The following is a 23057-nucleotide window of genomic DNA, read 5'->3' on the forward strand; positions in this document are numbered from 1 at the left end:
CAAACCTTCTGAAGCAACGATTCTGGGCTTTGCATAAACACCAATAGGTATCTTTCAGGACATCGAAGCCAATACTAAAGTCTAACGTCAGCACCTTAGGCATAACTTTTCGTACTACATACTACAGTACCTAGTAGATTAGAGGACTGAAGATTGTAAGATGTGCGACGTTTGTAGCAAATCACCTCATGCCAGCTTTTTTTTTTTTTTTTTTTTTTTTTTCGGGCCATTGCCTCTACTTCAAGATACCACACGTTATCATGTATTCTGCCATATCTCTTCTATTACAAACCCTACTACCTTGTAAGCTTGCCTCCAACCATGCCCCTCCATCTTTTTAGACCCTTTGCATCTCATTCCCCACTCCTATCTGAAGCACATGGGAAAAGACCCACCAAGAATGCACGGCGTCATCCACTTAACAGGGGTGTCACCTCACTAATTTGGTCAAGATTCATCCAAATGCCAAATTCATCATCCTGGCCTCTATCATCTAGGGCTATCTCTTGCTTCTGTCAAACCACAGCCCGGATATAGACGAAACATTACCGATACATCCTAGCGGATCAACTACAGTATCAGAAGCCGTGATGCTATCGTGCTGCACCTAATTATGCTCATATCGGCTGCTGCTCAGCCGTTGCGCGGTTCGACGCCCAGCTTCATCCGAATTGCTCGTCACCAGGCTTTTCGCCGTCATGCTTTGCGCGCTCATGTCCGATGGCTGGCTGCTGTCGCCGACAACATCAAATCGAACCCAAAGAGCACGCTTGCACGTAAGAAAAGATTCACCATCCACAACCCTATCATACTAACTTTATCGCAGTGCCCTCCGAAGCCCGATATAATGAGATAGGCGTCCAGCAACTCAGCTCTCACATATTTGACCAGATTTTCCCTGACGGTGTCAAACCTCCACCACAAGAGCTGGTCGAGTTATCAAGAGACCATCTAAGGCGCCATGACTTGCTTGGAAAGAATACCGATAAATCCGAACCCATAGCTTTCGATCTTCCCCCTCTCCAAGGGCGCACACTTGACGAACATTTTCACAAACTCGGAGTGGATTGCGCGGAGCCGTATCTGGCATATGCAAAAGAGTTCGCCCGCGCCAATCCACCCCCAAAGCCTCGAAAATGGATACATCAAAGCGGTTGGACGAAGTATTATCCCGATGGGCAGACCGAAAAAGTTGAGGCTCCTGATGAAGAGATGTTGTCGTTTGACACTGAAGTTATGTGGAAAGTCAGCCCCTTTGCTGTGATGGCCTGCGCTTCCAGTCCGACTGCCTGGTATGCGTGGCTGTCGCCGTGGCTGTTAATGGAGACCACCAATGATCGACAATTGATTCCATTAGGCGACCCGAATAAGGCCAAAATTATTGTTGGACACAACGTCGGCTTCGACCGAGCGCGGGTGTTGGAGGAGTATAGTGTCAAGCAGACTCGAAATGCCTTTCTCGACACAATGTCGCTCCACGTCGCTGTGAACGGTATGTGCTCTCAACAGCGACCTACTTGGATGAGACATAAGAAGAATCGAGAACTACGGGATCAAGTTGCGAGCAAGACTCCGGATAATGATTTAGCGGTATTGATGACCAGCGGCATGCATGATGAAGAAGAGCTCTGGGTTGAACGAAGTTCCGTCAACTCTCTCCGTGATGTCGCCAAGTTTCACCTCAATATTTCGATTGACAAAGCTCTTCGTGACGACTTTAGCGAACTGGACCGGGAAAAGATCCTGGAGAGACTAGACCAGCTTCTGGACTATTGTGCTGCCGACGTGTCAGTCACTCATCGTATTTACCAGATTGTTCTCCCCAACTTCCTAGAGACATGCCCACACCCCGTCAGTTTCGCAGCCCTCCGGCACCTTTCGTCCGTTATTCTGCCGGTTGACAAGTCCTGGGATGCGTATATCACCAATGCCGAAGCTACATACCACAAGCTCAATGATGCCGTTGAGGAACGGCTTATTGGTCTTACTGATAAAGCGTTGGAGATCAAGGATAAGCCTGAGGTCTACACAAATGACCCCTGGATGCAACAACTCGACTGGTCAGGACAAATGATCAAAATGGTCAAAGGCAAGCGGAAGAACGACCCCCCAAGACCTGCAGCTAGGCAGAAGAAACCTGGTATGCCCAAATGGTACAAAGACCTCTTCCAAACCAACAATGCCCCTATCAACATCACTGTTCGAACGCGAATCGCTCCTCTATTACTAAGACTAGCTTGGGACGGGCACCCGCTATTCTGGTCTGACAAATATGGTTGGACGTTTCGCGTACCACGAGCGGAAGCCTCGAAATATACAGCCAAACAAATGATCGAATGCAAATTCGACGAGAAAGAGATCCATTTACGCGACGACCATGCCCATACCTACTTCAAACTCCCTCATAAGGATGGTCCGACGGCTCGCTGTGCGAACCCAATGGCAAAGGGCTATTTGGCTTACTTTGAGAGCGGCATTTTGTCCTCTGAGTACTCATATGCTAAAGGGGCTTTGGAAATGAACGCATCATGTTCTTATTGGATCAGCGCGAGGGACCGCATCAAATCTCAAATGGTTGTCTATCAAGATGACCTTTCACATCAAGGCATACAAGCTGAGAGTGGGCACAAAGGCAGGGAGGCCAGCGCTAACGGCTTTATCTTACCACAAATTATTCCAATGGGTACTATAACTCGCAGAGCAGTCGAGAATACCTGGCTTACTGCTAGTAATGCCAAGAAGAATCGAGTGGGCTCTGAGCTCAAGGCAATGGTAAAGGCACCTGAAGGCTACTGCTTTGTGGGGGCAGATGTTGATTCGGAGGAGCTTTGGATTGCCAGCCTTGTCGGCGACGCAACCTTTAAGCTTCACGGTGGGAATGCTGTTGGGTTCATGACCTTGGAAGGCACAAAGGCTGCCGGCACCGATCTTCATTCGCGAACCGCATCGATTCTTGGCATTACCAGAAACGATGCCAAGGTTTTCAATTATGGTCGAATCTATGGCGCTGGTTTGAAGTTCGCAGCGACTTTGTTGCGGCAGTTTAACCCCAATCTGTCGGAAAAAGAGACGTTGGAGACGGCTTCGAAACTATATGCAAATACTAAAGGCACCAAGACCAACCGCAAGGTGCTCTACAAACGACCCTTTTGGAGAGGCGGCACCGAATCATTTGTCTTTAACAAGCTGGAAGAATTTGCCGAGCAAGATAAGGCAAGAACGCCAGTACTGGGAGCTGGCATCACTGAAGCTCTTATGGGACGATACATCAGCAAAGGTGGTTATCTGACATCGAGAATCAACTGGGCTATCCAATCATCAGGTGTTGACTACCTCCATCTGCTCATCGTTTCCATGGACTACCTGATCCGCAGGTTCAACATTGATGCCCGACTTGCTATCACAGTTCACGACGAAATTCGCTATTTGGTCAAGGATACGGACAAATACCGCACTGCACTTGCTCTGCAGGTTGCCAACCTGTGGACCCGTGCCATGTTCTCCCAGCAGGTTGGCATTCAGGACCTTCCTCAGTCATGTGCTTATTTCTCTGCTGTGGACATTGACCATGTGTTGCGCAAAGAAGTGGACATGGAGTGCGTCACACCGAGCCACCCAACCCCTATTTCCCCTGGAGAAAGCATCGATATTAGCACACTTCTGGAGAAGGGAGAAATTGCAAGGCTAGATCCTGATATCGTCCCTGATGCAAAGTATGCTCCCAGACTAGATCAGATCGATTATACCCCCCGAGTGCCTATTATGCAGGGTATTCAGGAGTCAGCGCAAGAGTCAATCCCCTTCCTCAAGGCCCAAATCGTCAGTGACGACGCGGAACTTCGAGAGATTGTCAAAGACGTCCAGAAAGCCAAACTCGCTGCAGCGCCGAAGAAAGACAAGCCGTTGAGCAGGAAAGAATTGCAAAGCGTGTTGCCTTACAGAGCATACCCAAGACTAGTCCCCATGGACGAGCCTGTCTCTGTATCTGAGGCCCTGAAAGTCAAACCCAATGCCTACGAGAGCAGAAAAATGGCGTGGCCGAAATACTCCGGCAAGAGCTGGAGCCAAAACTCGAGGATGTAAACCCACCCACGCCCTTGAGGCAACTCGGGAGGGCGTAGTTGTATATTTCTTTTGTACGCTTTGTTTGGCGATGTATTATAGTTACTTACGTGGAGGCGTCTATTTGGCAGTATGAATATGTATGATTGCATCTGGGTCTGGTGTTTAGTGTTGGTTGGGGATCTGGGGATGGGCTTCGGGGGCGTTAAAGGGGGCTGCTGTCTTTATGTATATTTGCAAACCATATAATAACTCTTTGTGTTATCCTTTGATTGACATGTTGGCTGATGCCATGGATTGCTTTACTGGAACGTTGCTTCGCCATGTTTATTGATTGCTGAGAACTCATGTCGAAGCTACAGAACATAGACACTAACTAACGAAGCCGACATGAAACTTTAAGGTGAGTGGGTGAAGGCTTGGCGATGGAAGGATCAAAGATTGACCCCTGTAGCACATCAAGCGCCTCGTTTTGAGTGATCCATGTGTACTACTGGTATTGGCTTGACTAGCCCAGGCACAAAGAGACTGGGCGTACTCTCAGTTGAATGTTCTCACAAGTCCATCCGTCTGGACATGATTGTCAAAAACAACGGCCTCATTCATACACACATGAATCAGAGAGTGTGTGGTGATGTTGCTGTCTTGAGCCTCCAAATTGAGTGGAAAACAAGCTCATGTCTAAAAGCGTGATGACGAAAGTGTCCCGCGCTAAGTGGGCAAGGTCTCCACTAAAGGCTCCTCGTCATCCCTCATCGCATGTTTAGCTTTCCTTTTGTGTTCCTTCATCAATCTCATTTCAACGAGATCACAAAGAAGCTGTAGATCGATCAGGGGAGGTTCGCCCCTTCCGTTTATTTCTCTCATTGACTTGCTTTTCTCAATCTTTCTTGCGCCCCCAGCATCATTCACTTCTTGTGCTGTCTTCACCACGCTAGACCTGTCACGAGCCGAACGATTCGACCCCTCAGTAACTAGGTATAGCTTGTCAAACCTCCCGGACCCTTTCGATCGAGCTAGTCAATACATAAGACGAGTACGATCGATCTCTGTAATTATCGGGAGAGAACACAGCACAGTTGTTATTCATTCAGCATCATGGTGTCCGTCGACGAAGCTATTGAAAGACTCAAGGAGTCTCGGCCCCCCGCCACAGACGCCTTGACATACCTCACCATAGTCGAAACGAATCTATCCCCCGAAGTTCTTCCAACTCTGGAGGATATTCTCGAAGATGCTGAGCTTACACGTGATATTGGCTGGGACCTCGTGGAGATGCTAATCTCCGTCCCTGGTAGCCAAGGTTGCCTCGAGACCGTTGCCCGCCTTGGGAACCCCCGCGAGGTCATTATCAAGGTGCTTGAAGTGCTTGACTCCAAGGCCGAATCTTCTGAGGCCGGAGATGCCTCTGCGAGCGCAAGTTTCATCACTCTGGTTGGCATGCTGGGCATCCTCCACAGAAGACTGCAGGTCAAGGCGCCATCACGATTCCTACACACGACACTGCAGACCGTTTACCGGGCATACAACCCCCAGGGTGCCGAAACTACAGCCGCGGTTATTGATCTCGCTCGGTCTCTTTCTGGCAGAAAGCGGCCACCGCTGCCCACTCGCCAGTCCAGCACCAAGCTCGAAACACCGTTTCAAGACAGCGACATCTCCAAGAGCGCACCCGATCCTGAGGCTGATGCAGGTCAGGCCGCCGAGGGTGAGGCTGAGCTAGTATCTCGTCTCTTGCAGTCTTTTGTTACGAGTATCCTCGAAGCATATGTCAACTCAAATACGCTTGAGTGGGCGGCACGGCACTTGGAGTATTACAATCCGGAGAGGATCGTGCCGGGGAAACCTACTATGTTGCAAGCTTTCAAGCAGGTCGACGAGCTCCAAGCCAAGGATGCTTTAGTTGGACAGTTGGTTGTAAGTGGCAATTCCCATTGGGGAGATCTTGGTACTAATTTTCTTTCAGTCTGTAGCTCGCGATCTGGGCCTAGCGAAGCTACCGTCAGCTGAGGTCAAGAAGGCCTTGCAGTCACCTTTTGCAGTGAATCCACTTGAAGTCGAGCCTGATCCTAAGAATCCTGAGGGCATCAAACTCTCCACTGGTGGATTTCTTTGCTTGACTGCTTATCGCATGTTTGCATCAGATATCTTTGATGCCGACTACGAACAACCTGACGCTTACATCTTTCCTGAGCACCACAATTTACTCAAACGATTCCTCGGAGATGACCCTCAGACGCAGATAGAGAGCAACCCTGGGACCGTCGAGGCCTTGTTAGTCATTGCACTATGGCTCCACGACCAGAAGCGCATTATTGGACCTAAAGAGACCGACGACAAGGACGTAACCTTCATGTCGTACCATCATTTACTTACGCTCATTTCCGTCTTCCATCCATCATTGCGGGTACGGAATGCAGCGACTGTGCTGGCGGGTCACATCCTTCACGAAGACCCCCACGAGGAAGACAGATTGGGTATTTTAGAAGACTTGTTGGAAAACTGCATGTTCTCGTCACTGAAAGCATGCGCAGTGACATGGCTACGCGAAGAGATCATTGCCGCCCGCAAGGCTGGCTCAACGGGCCGCTTTGCCGATCCGGACTGCCTGGACACACTTCAGTATACCCTTTTTGAGGACCTCGAGTCCTTCGCTGAGACAGATTTGGAGGCCTTGTGGGAGTTTTGGGTCCAGTTCGCACCCTTTCACCTTCAGGTTGCCAACTTCGCTCTGTTCTTATTTGGTGGTCAAGATTTCAAGCACTTGGTTCCTGCTGGAATGGCCGCAGCAGTTGAGCATCGATACGCAAGCCCCTTACTGACAGCCGCCAAGCGCCTGAGAGAGGCAATAGATAAGAAGGAGATTGATGGACAAGGGCAAGAAGAAGAGGTTTCGATGCAGCTTGGCATCTTGACAGATACCCTGGAGCGTGTCCCATTGCAGTAGAGCTTGATGGCTATGGATTATGGGGGCGTTGCAGCTGACTGAGGTCGGGTCTATTGGAGTACGGCATTTGTAAATACGTAGTACATGGCGATGTATGCAGTTTTTTCGGGTTAAGAAACATAGATATGTCATTATTTACATGGCGCACTTCGTTTCGCTATGACCAGCCTCGACATATTCTTCATATCTGGGGGTTTTTGGGTTTGTGACTCAGAAACTCAGTTGATATAAATTGATATAAATACAGTTATCTTAGCATGGTAAAGTAAAGATCACCTGTTCTCCTCAGTTCAATTCAACAAGGTCTTACAAGATACCTTGGGGTTCAGAAATATAGTTATAGGGTAGTGCAAAATAGCCTAAGCTGCCCGGAGCATACAGTCCGTCTAAGCCAAGCCACGACTCAGGCCAACGATGCACAAGGAAATTAGCCTTGTTTCTGGCCCATGTTGCTATTACTGAGTGAGGGTCTTTAGTTCTGCCGCCACTGGATGCAGGTAGGTACTCTGTAGTCGGATGACGATGGTTTGCCGGTTCAGGTTATTAGGTAGGTGAACATGCCACTACTGGTTGAGTTTATTAGAACCGGAAAGATAAGTTACAACATTGGTTGCTGTACGCCCAGATCGAGATGTGTAAGTCATTGACTCGCTAGAGCCACACGACTAAGAGAGGCTGGCTGGCTGGCGATTAAGACCTGGTTGGGTGCCAGAGCACGTAGACAAGACTTTGTTATTACCGTATCTACCTTGGGCACCTTACCTGTAGACACCTACCTACTTGACGATGCGATTTGATGCGATGCGATGCAACGCATAAGCATAAATGCAGCCCTTTTGAAGCTTGAAACGCGGCATCTGTCCCGAGAGGACTAAATTAGCGGTGCATCATCGACGATTCTTCGCCTGTTCCTTGTTCTGAATGAGACCTTGTGTGACCCCATCAATTCTTTTAGCCTTAGTCTTGCGGAGCAAAAGCAGCTAAAAGGCCCAAAACCCCCGAACGTCAAGGGGTTCCGCTGTGGATAACACGGCAAGTGACATCATTGTATCATTCTCAAGTCTCAACCAGAATTTGGGAAGGAGCATTGACATTGGACATCAAAGAGGCCCATAAGGTAAGGTCACCACCTCGTGACGACGGGGGACGCCTCAACTCTTGGAACGGGACGGCTCGGAATTTGTTCATGACACTTCGTGCTGCCTTGCCCCCGATCATAGATTCTTCATTTCTTTCTTTCACCCTTTCACCCTTTTTTACACTGCACGCCTCTAAATCATGGGCTGCTATTCGCGACTCCGGTAGCAACTAACATACCGTACCGCCAAGTTTGCGAACAACTCTGTGACACGATAGCGACGCCAGTTCGTCACAGCGGACTTCACGATATACCCTTCAATTGTCCATATCCAAGCAACTTTCCTTCTGGCACAACTCAAGAAATACATCACAAAAACCTTTGAAAGACGAGAGGAACTGCCCATATAGCGCCATGGATTCTCTACAACAAGACCCCAACAGGCTCAAACTTGAAGTATCAGAGCAACACCATCACAATGACGATGGACAGCAATCTACAACACTAATCACAGATACACATGGGGATGTCGCCTACCCTGCTCCTATCCCACCCTCAGTACAGTCCCCCGAAAGCCCCAAGTCGCCGCGAAGCCCAAAGGACAACATCGACCCTGGCCACGGCGTTCAACAAACACAAGTCAAATCAGAGCCTGTACATCTGCCACCCGCAAACGATTCAATCTCACCTAAGAAGTTGCCAGCCCAAAAGAGTCGACCAAGACCGACCAAGTCCTGGCAGACTGAGCAGCCACGGCGCGATCATCACCACCGTTCCTACTTTCGTCCCGGCCCAGCCAGAGCTGGCACCTCATATTTGAACAAGGCGATCTGGGAAGCACCAGAGGACCCGAGGCTCAGCTCAAGTGATAGTTCGGTAGCATCGGCTGGCGAGGATGAACTCCAAACCAGCCAGCAGGAATCCCACCATAGTCAGCACAAGAAGAAAGCAGGCGAGAAAACAAGCGGGAAGGCGAGCCATGATGACGATAAATACGGCCATTTCAACATTGGTAATCAGAACTACCAAACATCCGGCAAGGTCAAAAAGGATGGTCGCTTGCGCATCACGGTCAACGAGACTGCAGGCACTGGATACTTGACTAAGGCTTTGGGTGCAGCTGTCAACAAGGTCACTCCCGCAAAGGCCGAACAGGCGGACAATGTGTCAACTCTCAAAATTCCTGAAAGCCCACGCCGGTCATCTTCTTCGACAGCTGTTGCAGATCCCAGTCCTCAAGCACGCTTAAACATTGTGATCATGGTTATTGGCTCACGAGGAGATGCCCAACCCTTCTTGAAGATAGGCAAGGTTTTGAAAGAGGATTATGGGCACCGAGTACGCATCGCCACGCATCCAGCGTTTCGCGAATTTGTCGAAAAAGATTCTGGTCTTGAGTTCTTCTCTGTTGGGGGTGATCCATCAGAGCTCATGGCTTTTATGGTCAAGAATCCAGGTCTGATCCCAACACTTGAGACAGTCAAGGCTGGAGATATTGGGAGACGGCGAGCCGCAATGGCCACCATGTTTGATGGGTTCTGGCGAGCATGTATCAATGCCACAGACGACGAATCGGACCGCCAGAACCTAAAGATGATGGGCGAAAAGGACCCTTTTGTCGCGGACGTTATTATTGCCAATCCTCCAAGCTTTGCACATATTCACTGCGCCGAAGCACTTGGGATTCCTGTTCATTTAATGTTTACTTTTCCTTACACGCCTACACAAGCTTTCCCTCATCCCTTGGCAAGCATCAAGAATTCCAATGTGGACCCTGGATATACAAACTTCATCTCTTATCCCCTAGTCGAGATGATGGTATGGCAAGGCCTGGGAGATCTGGTCAACGAATTTCGTGTCAAGACTTTAGCTCTAGATCCCGTCTCGACCCTCTGGGCTCCAGGTGCAACATATCGCCTGCATGTGCCATTCACATACTTGTGGTCACCGGGTCTTGTCCCGAAGCCACAAGACTGGGGAAGCGAGGTTGACGTGGCTGGCTTCGTATTTCTTGACTTGGCTTCAACCTTTGAGCCACCAAAGGAACTGGGGGAATTTCTAGCAGCTGGGGAGACTCCAATCTATATTGGATTTGGATCGATTGTTGTTGATGATGCAGACAAATTCACACAAATGATCTTCAAAGCTGTCGAGCTGGCTGGAGTTCGTGCCCTGGTATCTAAGGGCTGGGGTGGACTTGGTGGTGACGATGTTCCAGAGAATATCTTCATGCTCGACAACACCCCTCATGACTGGCTTTTCCCGAGAGTCAAAGCATGCGTCATTCACGGAGGCGCCGGAACAACAGCCATTGCGCTCAAATGTGGCAAGCCTACAATGATCGTTCCCTTCTTCGGCGACCAAAACTTTTGGGGTAAGATGGTGAGCAACGCAAATGTTGGACCGGTACCAGTGCCATACAAACACCTGAATGCCGAAAAGCTTGCTGAAGGCATTGAATTTTGTCTTACTGACAAGGCAAGGGATGCCGCTGGAGCAATCGCCAAACGAATCGCAGAGGAGGGCGATGGCGCTGTTAATGCCGTCAAAGAATTTCACAGGCAGCTGAACTTAAGAAGCCCGAGTCTCTTGCGATGCTCCCTCCTCAAAGATCACACAGCCGTTTGGGAGTTGAAAAACACCAATATTAAACTGGGTGCATTGGCTGCCGACATCCTAGTGGACAACGGCCTGTTGACCTGGAAGCGCCTGAGACTTCTCAGGCATGTGGAATGGAATGACTTTGAAGGCCCCGGGGAACCTGTCACAGGAATTGCCGGATCCATAGCTGGCACAGTCGGTGAAGCATTTCACGGCGTTGCAAGCGTTCCTTACCATTGGGTAAAAAGAACAAGAACAATCAGCAAGAAGAAGAATCAGAGGAATGCTAGGAAATCTAAGAAGTCGGGCAACAACATAACACGACACAATCCGGCGGACTCTGATGACCCAGTGGATGCTGCCTCGTTGCACACTGAGACGACAGCTGGGGACACCGGAGGTCAATACGTGGGCGACATAGCGAGCGGTGTGGAAAGGACAGCTACTGCCATCGCCAAGGCGCCCGTGGACCTCTCGATGGCACTCGCACAAGGTTTTCACAATGCCCCTCGACTCTATGGCGACAATACGGTACGACGTCCCATTCGAGTGACAGGTTTCCATTCTGGCCTCCGGGCGGCCCGGCATGAGTTTGCGTATGGAGTCTACGATGGCTTCACAGGAGTAGTTCGCCTGCCGTTCCGTGGAGCAAAAGAAAATGGACCGATTGGATTCGTCAAGGGCACAGGTATGGGATTGACAGGCTTGGTCCTCAAAAACCTCTCTGCTATTGTTGGCCCGATTGGGTACACACTCAAAGGCGTTGTGAAGCAGGCTGAGCGGTCCAAGACGCCCCAGAAATACATCCGCCGGGCTCGCATTGTCCAAGGGCAGAGGGAGTATAATGCGCTCCCAGAAGACCAGCGAAAGCAGTTAGAAAAGGAAGTTATGGAGGGATGGCATATAATGGATGAGTTGAGAGAGAAGATCCAGGATTTGGAGAAGCAACGAGGCATAGCGGGACAGATTGATCGAGTTCTCCTTGACACGGAAGTCATTTTCGAAGACGTGGACGTTGCCAAGAGATCTCTGGAAGCGCTCAAACAGGGAAAGGCCCTCGAAGATGTGGTAGACCCAGATCGAGACCGAGGTCGTGGTGGAGGAAAATCCAAGCGAAACCGAAGTATGTCGATTCGGAGGTCCTTTAATTTGACAAAGAAGTCGAGGGAGGAAAAACGCCTCACATCGCTGGCTGATGCCGAGGAGAGCACAAAGACAGGCAGGGGAGATGAAGGACTGGATAAACTGACCGTGCCAGCAAGGTAGTATCGTTTGCTCATGGGGAAGTGCATGGCGTTGGGTTGCTGTGGTCTTTGAACGCATACCATATACCCAAGGATCTTTGTTTTAGACTATAGTCACACTGTAAGCTTATTGAACTGTATAATTTCGCGATCAAAGTGTCATTCTTACTTCTCTGTAATGTCTGAGTATCTCCTTTGTCCTTCTTCTCCTTCTTCTTGTTTTCTTCTGAGTTGGGATCACTTTTGGTCTACGTAAAAATGCATCTCTGGAAAGAATTGATCCCTTTCCCAGAGCAGAGGTATTATTGTGTCGTTTTAGGAAGCCGGTAGTAAGCTTTCATAGCGAACTCGCGACTGGTTGATCTACCGTCGCCGATCGTAGTCCCGATGACTCCGATGCCGGTCGTAGTCTCTGTTCCGGTCACGGTCGCGGTTGTGGTCGCGGTCTCGGTCACGGTCACGATGTCCATGCCTGCTGTCTCGATCCCTCTCGCGTTCACGCTCACGCTCACGCTTGTAACTGTCCTCATGGGAGCGACCCTCCTTTCGTTTACTTTCCTCTCGACGATACTCGTCCAAGCGTGGCCGTCTGTTCTTCTTTCCGCCCTGATTCCATCCGCCGAGATCCTCTTCCCCTTTGAGCTCCGTACCACCAAGACCGAGTCGGTTCGGACGTCGTTTTACTTCCTTGACTTTATCGCCAGTTTTCCCGTCCCAGCCCATACCGCGGAGAAGAGCTGCGCCGAATTCTTCTACTGGCATGGCTTCATAGTCATCAAGCGTGGTCTCTCCTGCCCCTTGGATGTCGTGACGGCGGGCGTCCTCTTCAGTTGGATGGATGATCTTTTTGTCGTCCTCCTTGTTGCCTAGTAGAGCGTCCAATGCTTCGTCATCTGCTGTTCGTTTGGGCGGTGGCTTTTTCAGGTTGTCATCAATCGAGATCGGCTTCTCCTTGGACTCTGATCCAACATCCTTGTTGGCGTCCTCAGCCTTTTCCTTAACCGTCAGACCCCATTTGATTCCCTTGTCCTGATCCGCAGGTTCCGTCTCGATGGTTGCGTTGTTTTGTTGTGCTCTTGTCTCCTCGGGTAGCGAACTTTTGCTCTTCCTCTGGGCTCTGGCCTCTGATCTCCAGTCGTGGTTTGGCTGTCTGGCCAAAACATATTCCTTCTTTTCCGTCCTCAAGTCCTTGGCCTTGCGCTCCATCTCCGCTCCGTCCACCCCAAAGCCTGTGATCTTCTCATGCCGTCCTCGATGCTCATAATCATCATCCTCAGAGTCGGAAGCGCCCCCCAAAGCGTGTGGTCGTGGCCGCTTCCCTAGGGACGAGGATGGATTTGGTTTTGATGTCTTCTTCGAATTGTTATTGCTCGACGTAGCGCCGAACTTGATTGCTATGCGCGGAGCCGAAGGCTTGTTCTGCTCGGACATTTTGGCGGATGTTTTTATTTGAAACTGTGTAAGTTCATTTGAAGAGATGGAATTATTTTTGAAAGACGTCAGCTCGCAGGCACCCTCAGCACTGTGGCGCACCATATTTGTGGCGGTGCTCAATCGGCCCCTGGGGTAGTAAGAAAACAGCACCTTAACGTAGCATGTCAAAATAAGCTTTGCAATAAATATCCTAAGCTTCATAAAAGGCCACTGGAATATCTTTGTCTGTCGACAGTGGGGTCCCGAGTTTTCTTTCCTCCCTCACTTGGGCGCACCCCCAGGTTAATGCACTTTTAACTGTGGCGTGTACCAACCAACAATTCTGCATCTTCTCTGTACCATGTGTATCATTTGTACCAATGTATAAAATAACCCCGTCCAACAGGAAACATCGTAGATACCTGAATTATCATTGAGAATTAGATGTCTTGTATATACAGAGGCATCTTCTGGTTTTAAACTTCTAGGTCTCCAATCTTCAAGTTTTCTGCACTTCGCCAAGGTACTTATGTTCCACATTGCAAATAGAGTGGCCGTATTATGAGACTTTCCAGGACCTCCTCCTCCGGAACTTGTCGGATAGTAACCTTTTATTTCAACAAGGCCAAGACCAGTGCTGAATAAGAAGAGGAGGAGAGATTTCAGCCCTGAGTGATCATAGTAACAAGAGAAGAATGATGTGTCAAAGTGTAACAGGCTCTAGGTTTGCGCTTCCATTTATACTTGGATTTTATTTACGAGAAATGGCTGCTATAGACATAATACAGAGCAGCATTCAGTAGGTTTGTTACGTACTGGACTCGTCACTCACTCTCTTTGGTTTCTGCTAGGTTCTGCTCGTACTGTAGTTGGCTCGTAATTGGGTTGGGTTGGTACTGCGCATGTACAAGGGTGCATTGCCATTCTATTCCCCTTTCTGTTCACTAGCGTTATGCTCACTAGCGTGTTGGCGCCGCAAGCGTAAGGAAATCTGTTATTAGTCTTATCAATTGATCACGAATCATGGTATTTTCTGGGATAACAAATTGTCTCTCCTCCTTCTAATCTTAGCCTTATCCTAAACCTTGCTCTTCCCTCTCCCACCCACCGCTGGCTCGTCACCCACTATTCGCTGACGCCTCCAGCTGTTTGATTGCCCCCCAAGCCCGACGGGACCATTAACCAACATCCCCCTCCCCGACACTTTCCCCAGCCTACAGCGCCCACCGCCCCCCCGTGCACTCACGCTCTAACTAGGCTCCACTGCTTTCAGCGCATTAAGCTGTAAACCACCAACAAACCGCCCGTTTATCGTCTCCCCAGAGACAGAAATTTTGACGCCCTCCAGCGACGTCGCCTTCAACAACGACACCCCAAAAACAATCAACAACAGCGTCTTTCATCGTATAATACACCTGTATTCATCTCAGGCGCTCAAGAATAATATTTTGCAACGTCCGTTTCGTCCAAAAACGGATGTCGCGGCCGTCGATGCTATGACTGAGGTCGGAGCCGCCGATCTATCAAGGCTGCTTCAAACAAAGCGCAATGAGTGCAGGTCAGTATAGTCTCAGATGAAAGAGCAAAAATTTTCGATCGTCAAGATATATTTTTCGGGCTGCTAACCTGCCTCAGTTCAATTGTGACGTCGCGGAAGCGCAAGCTGCGCGAGCTGTTCGCAGTTGCGACACAGTCCGAGGGTCTCCCACACCCAGTCTTGACCAACCCCGACGCGCCGACCACAACACCAGCGGAATGGCAGTTCTTGCAAGCCAACGATATCATCCAGTACGTCCTGCGATATTATTGCGCGTTTTTCCAAATTGATTTGCGCGCGTGTCGGCCTGCCAATGTATATACTATACTAACATGGATACAGAGGCAAGACGCTGAACGAAGCCAGTATCCCAGCGAGACCAACAATCTCGCTCGAACTCTTCAAAAAGTCTCTGGCAAAATCCGTATTCATTGCGCCCGAGCCCACACCGAAACGGACGCTCGAGGATGCGAGCAAACCTAAGACTGCGAGTGTGCAGGACAAAGAACAATATAATGGAACCTACCCACCTCCCAAAGTTAGCGATGCATCTCCAAAACGAACGCCGAGTCCTCCGCCTTCGACGGATCCCACTACAACCGACAAAGCGAGCTCTCTTCCTACGCCGACAAGCCAGCCTGTGCCCCTACCTGAGGATGCAATTGTAGATCCGACACCGACGACCAGTCCTATTACCCAAACCGCTACTGGCATCAATGCAAATCTAAAACCAAAAGTGGAGGGTATACCCAATGCCTCAGAGGTATCAGACACGCCTGCACCACGCCAGCCTCAAGTTAGCTTTGAATCGGGGACAAAGGGAGAGAATGCTGGATCAGGGGCACTAACGGCGGAGAAAACAAGTCGAGGGGCCAGTACTTCGTCTGATGCTAGAGGTGCCGCGTTGACAGTCAAGCCACCCACAGATGCCGCTCGTGCGCCTGACGCCCTGTCTTCGCCTGGTTCAACTGCACAAAGCGCAACTACGCCCGCGGTTCACGACGATGCTTCGACAGACACAAGTCCAGAGCACGAAGGACCACAGTCTGTGGAGCCAGCTGAAGAGAAACCGACCGAGGATGAGATGGACAAGAGAGCTGATGGGAAAGATGATGAGAAAGAAACGAGTGACGATGTTGATGCTCCTTTGAGCGAAGACATACAGAATCGTGTGCTGGAAGCACCCCCCGACTCTGCTGAAGCTCAATTGCTGCAGGAATCTATACGATCGAGTGTTGCGACGGAGGTAGCGGCAACAGTAGCGAGCACTAGTCACCAGACAAAACCCGTCACTGTAGCGCCAGTTTCAGAAGATGTTGATATGTCGGGTGCCAATGATGTTGTTATTCAACCGATTGCACTCGATGCTAACGAACAAGTCAAAGAAGACAGTACTCGGGCTAAATCTGATATCGATATAGCACGAGTCAACGCATCCGAGAATTCAGAGGAAGTGCCAGGCATTAAAGAGATTCCAGACAGTCAGGAGGAGCCCCCTGAGCAGATGGATGTGGATGTCCCTGAGCCCATAACAACCGTTCGAGCTCAAACTCAAAGTCAGGAAGTCAAATCAGATGGGAGTACACAGGCTACCGAGAAAGCCCCGTCAACACCTACGCCGACCCCCATTTCTGATGTTGCCACTGTACCTGCGGAGTCGGCATCCAAAGAGTCCCCCCCAAAGGTTGAGCGCGCTGTTACCAGGGTTTCCTCGGGGGCCATGCGCCCAAAGTCAGTCAGCGAGATCGTCGGTGAAACTCCTCGACAAACCCCATCCTTAGAGCACACTTCGACCAACAAAAGCCTGGACAACCAATTAACCCCCTTGACTTCGACGCCCAAATCGCCAAGCTTAAGACATCGCCACATCTCTGCTCATCAAAGGCAGAGGTCACGAAGCCAGCCCTCAACTGTTGTTTTCGGAAAGCAATCCAAGAAATTAGATGAACGGTCGATAGTGGCCAGCCAGCGCGATCCTATCATACCGACCGAGGACTACTACACTCCCCTTTTCGTCCAGGGATTCGCTGGCAGCTCCTCCTGGATGCAGCCCATAGAGAAGATCTTATACACAGCCAACAAGACCGTGACTACCCCTGACGCCAATCTTGCCATTCAGGACCATCAGGCTTGCAAAGTTCTGCGCAGGGTATACCACCTACAACAGCATGACAAATGGTCTCTACGACAACCCAAGCGCTGCCCTGAGCCAACACGCCCCCCGTCACACTGGGATGTCATGCTCCAGGAAATGAAATGGATGCGAACTGATTTCCGAGAAGAACGCAAATGGAAAAGGGCTGTTGCAAAAAACCTTGCATATGCTTGCGCAGAATGGCACGAGTCTACCCCCGAAGAACGAAAACTGATGCAGGTTTCTGCTGTGATACCTCCGAAGACCCAGCCTGCCCCTGACCTTTCGATGGCTGATGTTGAGGGCGAAAACCAACTCACACCTGATCTCATCTCAAGCGGAGATGTCGAGTCTATTGACAACCTGGATGATTTAACTGAAGATTTTCCAGAGACGATAGCACCGTCCGCCATCTTCTCTCTGCAAGATGACGACGTTATCTTCGGACTTCGTCGAACAGCTGCTGCAGACCAACTTCTGGAGGAGCTACCTATGTTTGGAAAGCCTCTCCAGGTTCCCAAATTTGACCTTACAGGCCCTGAGTGGGATCCTGATGCTCATTGGCGACGGCCCGCTCTACCACTGAGCAAGTATGTCGAAGGCCACATGAAGCTGGTTTCAGATGGTCCCCCAAGGAAACGCAGCCGATATGATTACCAGAACGAGGACTCGGATGACGAAGGTGAGGCTGGTTTTGTCAGCAGCGAACCTTCACCCAGCCTTCCTCTACCCCCGGCTACAGACGAGGTGGCCCTATTTAACCCCGAGATGAAGCATATCCGCGATCGCCTCTATGTTGGGCATCAGTTCCGACCGCCCTCGGAATATCCGATGCCATTACAGAGCTTCTTCGAATGCAGAAGCCCCTCACAGTGGACAATCAACGAGGACGACGAACTTCGAAACCTTGTCCGGGAATACTCTTACAACTGGTCCCTTATTGCCAGCATGCTGGCGCCCAAATCTCGCTTTACTTCGGGTGCCGAGAGACGGTCCCCATGGGAATGTTTCGAGAGATGGATTTCTCTCGAAGGACTTCCAGCCGATATGTCCAAGACCCAATACTTCAAAGCCTACACAGGACGCATCACCGCGGCCCAGAATTTCATTGCACAGCAAAACCAGCTCGTGGCACAGCAAATTAACCCAGCCAATGGCGCAGTTACGCCTGGACGGAGACGCCCCCCATCGACTCCCGTCAGAGTGGAGAGACGACGGAATCAGAAGCACCTCACACTTCTCGATGCAATGCGCAAGCTGGCGAAGAAACGGGAGACAGCTGCTCAGAAGCAACAGCACACAGCTTCGCAGAATGCAGCCAATAAAAAGGTCAATGATCCTGCATTACAACGCCCCAACAAGACACCGAGAGAATACAGCATCATGCGACATGAGCGAGACCAAGCCCTGGCAGAAAAGATGGCGCAGTATGCGTCAAGGCAAGAAGCTCAAAGACGAGTAAGTTCTACACATTAGAAGAGAAGTACCAAGCTGACATCCTCTCTCTCAGGCTGCCTTGCAAGCCAGGGCTCAAGGTCCAGCTCAGATGGCTGGCACTCCCGGAGCTGCGCAGGTTGGTCAAAATGCGGCTCAAGTTGCTGCCGCTACCGCTGCCGCCGTGGCAGCAGCCAATGGCATGAATGGTGTTGGCCGACTTAATGTACCTAACCAGCTTGCTGTTGCCGCCGCCGCCGCCGGCCAAGCTCGTCCAAGAATGCCCATGCAATCTCCTGTTCCCAATGGCATGAGCGGTGTCCCGTCTCAAATGGCTGGCGGGCTCGTTCCACCTAATCAGATGACCAGCGCGCAACAAGCCCAATTGCAGGCAATGCAAGGACAACACAACCGCATGCCCATGCCCAATCCTCAGCCTGACGTCAACTTGATGATGCGGGCAGCACGCATCTCTGAACAACAACGTCTGGCACAGATGCAGCACGCTCAAGGCGGCCCTGGCACTCCTGGCCAAGGGGCGAACGGTTCCCAGCAGAGCCCCCCCTTGAACATGCGAAATGGTGTTAACGGCATCAATGGGGCGAATACAATGAACCAGCAGAACTTCATAAATAACGCCCAGGCTATGATGGCACAGTTCAACTCCGGTAATCTCGGTTCGCCACAGGCCAATGGTCTTCATATGCCGGCTGGTCCTGCTGGCTCAATAGCCCCACGACCACAAGCACAGCTCCCTCCTAGCATTGCCGCTCAGCTTGTTCAACTCGAGGCCCAGTTTCGCACTAAGAACCCGACACTACCCCCTGATCAGATTCGCCAAATGGCAACAGAGCACCTGACACGCCTTATGATGGCTCAGCGTACTGCTATGAACTCTGCTGCTGGTACGGCGAACGGCCAGGGCGGACTTGCTGCTAGCATCGCCGCTACGACAAGCCCTCATCAATACGCTGCGCTGCTTCGCCAACAGCAACAGCAGCAGGCAAGTCAAGCAGGTAGCCCTGGGCAACAACACCAACAGCTTCACCAACATCAACAAGCAAAACAACAGCAGCCTCAACAACAGCAGCAAGGGCAAGCTCAGGTCCAGGCCCAGGCTCAGCAGCAGCAACAAGCTCAGCAGCAACAACAAAGACAGGCAAGCGGCAGTGCTACACCGTCAGCAGGCTAATCGTACAAAACGGGCAAAATAAAGGAAAGTTTCTTGTTTGGGTTCTAGAACCACTGGTTTGGTTGGTGCATGGGAAGCGATGAATATTGGTGTTGATCTTGTCATGAAAAAAGCGTGCAGGCAAAAAGAAAGGGCATCATTCTGGTTCTGGTTGTACAGTTGCTTACCCTTTTTATGTATGAGCAACGGATGGTTAGTATGGCATATTCGTGATGAGTTGGAGATCATCTGTAGATACATTTTATTAATTCTTCGAGGCGTCAAATAGGCGTGTCATTACGCTAAGCCTCGAAGTCATCGTCTGTTCAAGGCGATTAAAAAAACACACCACCCTCATATGCAATAGTGTTCACCGTGTCGCGCATCCACAAGTGAGACGATGAATAGGAAATACGAGCACAAGAAGATAGAATAAACACATCATTTATCTTAACATCCATGCCATGTCTATACTAATGAAACCCAACGCCGTTCATGCACATAAGATGATACAGCCCGCCTCGACGCGGGAATCTCATGAATATCCATCATTCACTATGTCTCACTCAGCTTGGTCCACCGTGCCCGCCCCTAGAGCCATCACCTTGGAGCAGTAGCCTGGGCTTGATGAAGTCCTCGTCTAGATGGTGGAACACGCTGGCCGGATCTTCCGAGGACCAGAGTTGTCGGAGGGCATTGGTTGCTGTTATAGGTTGGCCACCAGGGGCCTCTGCCGTGGGAGTTGCATATGCACTGTCTACTCGAGATGGAGGAGCTGTGCTAGCCCGTGGCAGTGGTGATCGTCGCGCTGGCGGGGGCAGGTCGGAGACGTCAATATCACTACCAATGTCGGAATCGTCGTTATGGCGAAGGAGATCGGATCGCTCTGGGATAGAGTTCTTTCGACTCTTGCTAGCAGGGCGGCCACCAGTGTGCGGAGACGAGGCGCCTGAGACATAACTAGCAGACTGGCCAGCCTCGAGACTGCCAAGGGCAACGCTGCCATTCCGGCGAGGATTATATCCGATCCCCGTTCCTGAACGCTTGACCTGAAGGCCTCCGCCAAAGGTCTCGATATCGAACTCATCGTCACTGTCAACTTCCTCAACAACACCGGTCCGAATACCCAGGATCTCAAGCATTCGAGCGGTCGTACCACCAAAAATGATGACAGTAAGCACGACAACAACCAGAACAGTAGCTCTAAGTGCGGGCGCGTTGTCGCCGGTGAGCAGAGCAGCCAGCGCAACGCCGACAGCTCCACGGAGGCCAGCCCAATAGAGCATGGCCTGGTAGTTATAAGGCAGCTCATCGCCAACCTCTTGGCCGCGTCTGCTGGCGCGATATCGGATGAACCAGTTAATAGCCTTGGACAAAGGGAATACAGCGACCCATCTGGCAGCACAGACAGCCAGAATGGTGACAATGATAAGAGGCGGCTGGAATGAGAGGTTGTTGTCTGTGAACAAAGCCAGTCCCAGGTAAATGAAGATGAAGTTCTCAGACAACTGCGATAAGATCTGGAAGATGAACTTGGTGGTGAGTTGAGTGCGGCGTGACATGTTGAAATAGGCATAGTGCTTGAGTGTAATACCGCAGAAAAGTAACGACACGATACCTGCATGGGAATTAGAATGTGTGCAGCACAAGCCAGGACTGGAGCGACATACCAGACATATGAAGGCCGTGAGAGAAGAAGTAAGTGGCGTAGGCGATCAAGACGATCAAACAACTCTCAATCTTGGGAATACGGCGAAGGTAGGTAAACTTGAGCAGCAAAGCAGTGCCCACGCCAACAATGAAGCCAATAAACATGCTGCAGAAGAAGACGAGCAGAAAGATTCCTGTGCCTTCGAAGAAGCTGACGATGCCAAGATTAGCAGCCTCGCCCTTCTTGTACTTCTGCGCAGTTTCGAAAATGACAATGGCGATAGCGTCATTGAGAATCGACTCTCCAAAGATGATGGTATACAGTTTGGGGTCAACCTTGTAGGTGTTGAAGATTGCGAGAATAGTGACAGGGTCAGTAGCGGAGAGAGTTGCGCCCACGGAAATCGCATCGACAAAAGTCATGCCCAACGATCCGGGGAGGAGTGTAAAGATGTACAGGATCAGGCCAATAACGACAGCCGACAGAAAGGTGCCAGCAAAGGCAAAGGTCAAGATGGTGCCAATATTGCGGAAGAAGTTGGCCTGATGTAGCTCATAGCCCGAGGATAGGATAATAGGCGGCAGAAGAAGGTTGAAGAAGATTTGGTAGTCGAAACTGATCATGTTGCGAATAGAGTCGCCAGAAGCTATCATCAAGACAAGCCCGACAACCATTCCTACAAGGAGAAGACATGTATGTAAGCCATTGATCCCCGGTTTTTGAATTCAGGGAGCGCACCAGCAAAGATTGATATAACCGTTTCGTGTATAGCAGTAACCTTCTTCATCTGCAGCATATAGCTTGTGAAGAAAGCAATGATGAGCAGCATAATCGAGATGAAGAGCGCCCACGCCGCGAACAATTCCTTCTGGGCAGAGTCGCCCTCTGGAGGCCATCGTCAGTATATCTTGTGGTGAATTGTCTCTTTTCGAATGGGAAAACGCACCCTCAGGATCGCTCTCTTCGTCGGTCGCTCGTTCTATGTTCGATTCGTCAGTCTCACGTTGCGGAACCAGAGATAGGTGATGAATAGCGTACTAAGGAGCTGGAAGCCCATTCCGACGAGCTTTGCGGAAGCCATTGTATTTGCGTCGTCTCCGTGTCCGTGTCCGGTCTCGCTCGGTCTGTTTGCGATAATTTAAAGCCGTCGCGATCGTTCAGATCAAGTGGGAAACCCTTCGCGCGAGCCTCGTAAGCTGCGACACTGGAACATTCGCAAGGGAGCACGAGTATCGAGAGGAAGCGGTATTGGAACCGCAGGACGAATTGCCGTAGATTTAGTTGCTGCTGACGACGTCGACACGAAAGAAGAGTCCAGGCAGCAAAATAGCGAATGTTGGAGGGAACAAGTTGGCGTGCCCTGGTCTGGGTAATGCGATTGGAAGTTAACTAGAGGGGATAACCAAGTACTACTAACCCAAGGTTAAGGTGTAATGGAACTAAGCTAGGTACCTGAAGTGTAAGGTTAAGGTGGGCCAACTGAGCAGCTAAGATAGGTACAGGTACAACCAGATGAAAGGCGACAGCTTTCAACAGACCAAGACTCTGATTGGCTCACCTTTGATGCAAAGGATATTACCTACCTAGTTACCAATCCGAGCTGTTCACATCTAGATCAAGTTGTCAAATTCGAAGACATATCCTGGTCGATAGGGAGTCAACTATAAATTACATTCTCCCATATGGATTCTATCAACACTGAAGAGAAAGATGATGTAAGATTATTCCACTCTGAAGTTGTCATGATATATGCCTCGCCTCCTGTACGTAGTATAACCCATCATG

The 23057-nt window shown here is 50.4% G+C and overlaps 6 protein-coding genes across 8 annotated transcripts; 4 read left to right on the forward strand and 2 right to left on the reverse strand.

The window, feature by feature from the left end:
• Positions 1 to 96: 96 nt before the first annotated feature.
• FVEG_07009 (DNA polymerase gamma, mitochondrial) lies at positions 97 to 4373 on the forward strand. 2 transcript variants are annotated; one of them, XM_018895490.1, is made up of 3 exons: positions 97 to 155; positions 453 to 776; positions 827 to 4373. In XM_018895490.1, the coding sequence occupies exons 2-3, from the start codon at positions 614 to 616 to the stop codon at positions 4081 to 4083; spliced, it is 3420 nt and encodes a 1139-aa protein (XP_018752769.1). In that variant the 5' UTR covers positions 97 to 155; positions 453 to 613; the 3' UTR covers positions 4084 to 4373. The 2 variants fall into 2 exon arrangements, with proteins under 2 accessions (XP_018752769.1, XP_018752770.1); XM_018895491.1 differs by lacking the exon at positions 97 to 155 and having other exon boundaries at positions 432 to 776.
• A 456-nt stretch (positions 4374 to 4829) lies between these two features.
• Positions 4830 to 7359, forward strand: FVEG_07010 (hypothetical protein). The gene is made up of 2 exons (XM_018895492.1): positions 4830 to 5979; positions 6029 to 7359. The coding sequence occupies exons 1-2, from the start codon at positions 5161 to 5163 to the stop codon at positions 7007 to 7009; spliced, it is 1800 nt and encodes a 599-aa protein (XP_018752771.1). The 5' UTR covers positions 4830 to 5160; the 3' UTR covers positions 7010 to 7359.
• A 619-nt stretch (positions 7360 to 7978) lies between these two features.
• On the forward strand, positions 7979 to 12109 carry FVEG_07011 (hypothetical protein). The gene has a single exon (XM_018895493.1). The coding sequence runs from the start codon at positions 8502 to 8504 to the stop codon at positions 11952 to 11954; it is 3453 nt and encodes a 1150-aa protein (XP_018752772.1). The 5' UTR covers positions 7979 to 8501; the 3' UTR covers positions 11955 to 12109.
• On the reverse strand, positions 9084 to 13426 carry FVEG_07012 (hypothetical protein). The gene is made up of 2 exons (XM_018895494.1): positions 12102 to 13426; positions 9084 to 12040 (listed from the first exon to the last, which is right to left on the reverse strand). The coding sequence occupies exon 1, from the start codon at positions 13361 to 13363 to the stop codon at positions 12296 to 12298; it is 1068 nt and encodes a 355-aa protein (XP_018752773.1). The 5' UTR covers positions 13364 to 13426; the 3' UTR covers positions 9084 to 12040; positions 12102 to 12295.
• Positions 13427 to 14520: 1094 nt separating this feature from the next.
• FVEG_07013 (chromatin modification-like protein VID21) lies at positions 14521 to 20062 on the forward strand. Its single transcript, XM_018895495.1, has 4 exons — positions 14521 to 14903; positions 14981 to 15133; positions 15225 to 18474; positions 18527 to 20062. Exons 1-4 carry the CDS (start codon positions 14842 to 14844, stop codon positions 19640 to 19642), a joined length of 4581 nt encoding a protein of 1526 aa, XP_018752774.1. The 5' UTR covers positions 14521 to 14841; the 3' UTR covers positions 19643 to 20062.
• Positions 19870 to 22716, reverse strand: FVEG_07014 (CPA1 family monovalent cation:H+ antiporter). Of its 2 annotated transcripts, XM_018895496.1 has the most exons (5): positions 22311 to 22716; positions 22219 to 22251; positions 22011 to 22157; positions 21292 to 21948; positions 19870 to 21239 (listed from the first exon to the last, which is right to left on the reverse strand). In XM_018895496.1, exons 1-5 carry the CDS (start codon positions 22351 to 22353, stop codon positions 20188 to 20190), a joined length of 1932 nt encoding a protein of 643 aa, XP_018752775.1. In that variant the 5' UTR covers positions 22354 to 22716; the 3' UTR covers positions 19870 to 20187. The 2 variants fall into 2 exon arrangements, with proteins under 2 accessions (XP_018752775.1, XP_018752776.1); XM_018895497.1 differs by having other exon boundaries at positions 22011 to 22251.
• Positions 22717 to 23057: the final 341 nt, after the last annotated feature.

The sequence above is a fragment of the Fusarium verticillioides genome, chromosome 7 (assembly GCF_000149555.1).
Source record: "Fusarium verticillioides 7600 chromosome 7, whole genome shotgun sequence".
NCBI classification, from domain to species: Eukaryota; Fungi; Ascomycota; class Sordariomycetes; order Hypocreales; family Nectriaceae; genus Fusarium; species Fusarium verticillioides.

Bases quoted from the DNA above. Each gene is read 5' to 3' on its own strand.
- FVEG_07009 (XM_018895490.1), top strand. From the start codon at position 614: ATGCTCATATCGGCTGCTGCTCAGCCGTTGCGCGGTTCGACGCCCAGC. The intron at 777-826 runs GTAAGAAAAGAT...ACTTTATCGCAG, and splicing joins CCCAAAGAGCACGCTTGCAC to TGCCCTCCGAAGCCCGATAT.
- FVEG_07010 (XM_018895492.1), top strand. From the start codon at position 5,161: ATGGTGTCCGTCGACGAAGCTATTGAAAGACTCAAGGAGTCTCGGCCC. The intron at 5,980-6,028 runs GTAAGTGGCAAT...ATTTTCTTTCAG, and splicing joins CTTTAGTTGGACAGTTGGTT to TCTGTAGCTCGCGATCTGGG.
- FVEG_07011 (XM_018895493.1), top strand. From the start codon at position 8,502: ATGGATTCTCTACAACAAGACCCCAACAGGCTCAAACTTGAAGTATCA.
- FVEG_07012 (XM_018895494.1), bottom strand. From the start codon at position 13,363: ATGTCCGAGCAGAACAAGCCTTCGGCTCCGCGCATAGCAATCAAGTTC.
- FVEG_07013 (XM_018895495.1), top strand. From the start codon at position 14,842: ATGACTGAGGTCGGAGCCGCCGATCTATCAAGGCTGCTTCAAACAAAG. The intron at 14,904-14,980 runs GTCAGTATAGTC...AACCTGCCTCAG, and splicing joins ACAAAGCGCAATGAGTGCAG to TTCAATTGTGACGTCGCGGA. The intron at 18,475-18,526 runs GTAAGTTCTACA...CCTCTCTCTCAG, and splicing joins GGCAAGAAGCTCAAAGACGA to GCTGCCTTGCAAGCCAGGGC.
- FVEG_07014 (XM_018895496.1), bottom strand. From the start codon at position 22,353: ATGGCTTCCGCAAAGCTCGTCGGAATGGGCTTCCAGCTCCTTA. The intron at 22,252-22,310 runs GTACGCTATTCA...AATCGAACATAG, and splicing joins AATGGGCTTCCAGCTCCTTA to AACGAGCGACCGACGAAGAG. The intron at 21,240-21,291 runs GTATGTCGCTCC...ATTCCCATGCAG, and splicing joins TCACGGCCTTCATATGTCTG to GTATCGTGTCGTTACTTTTC.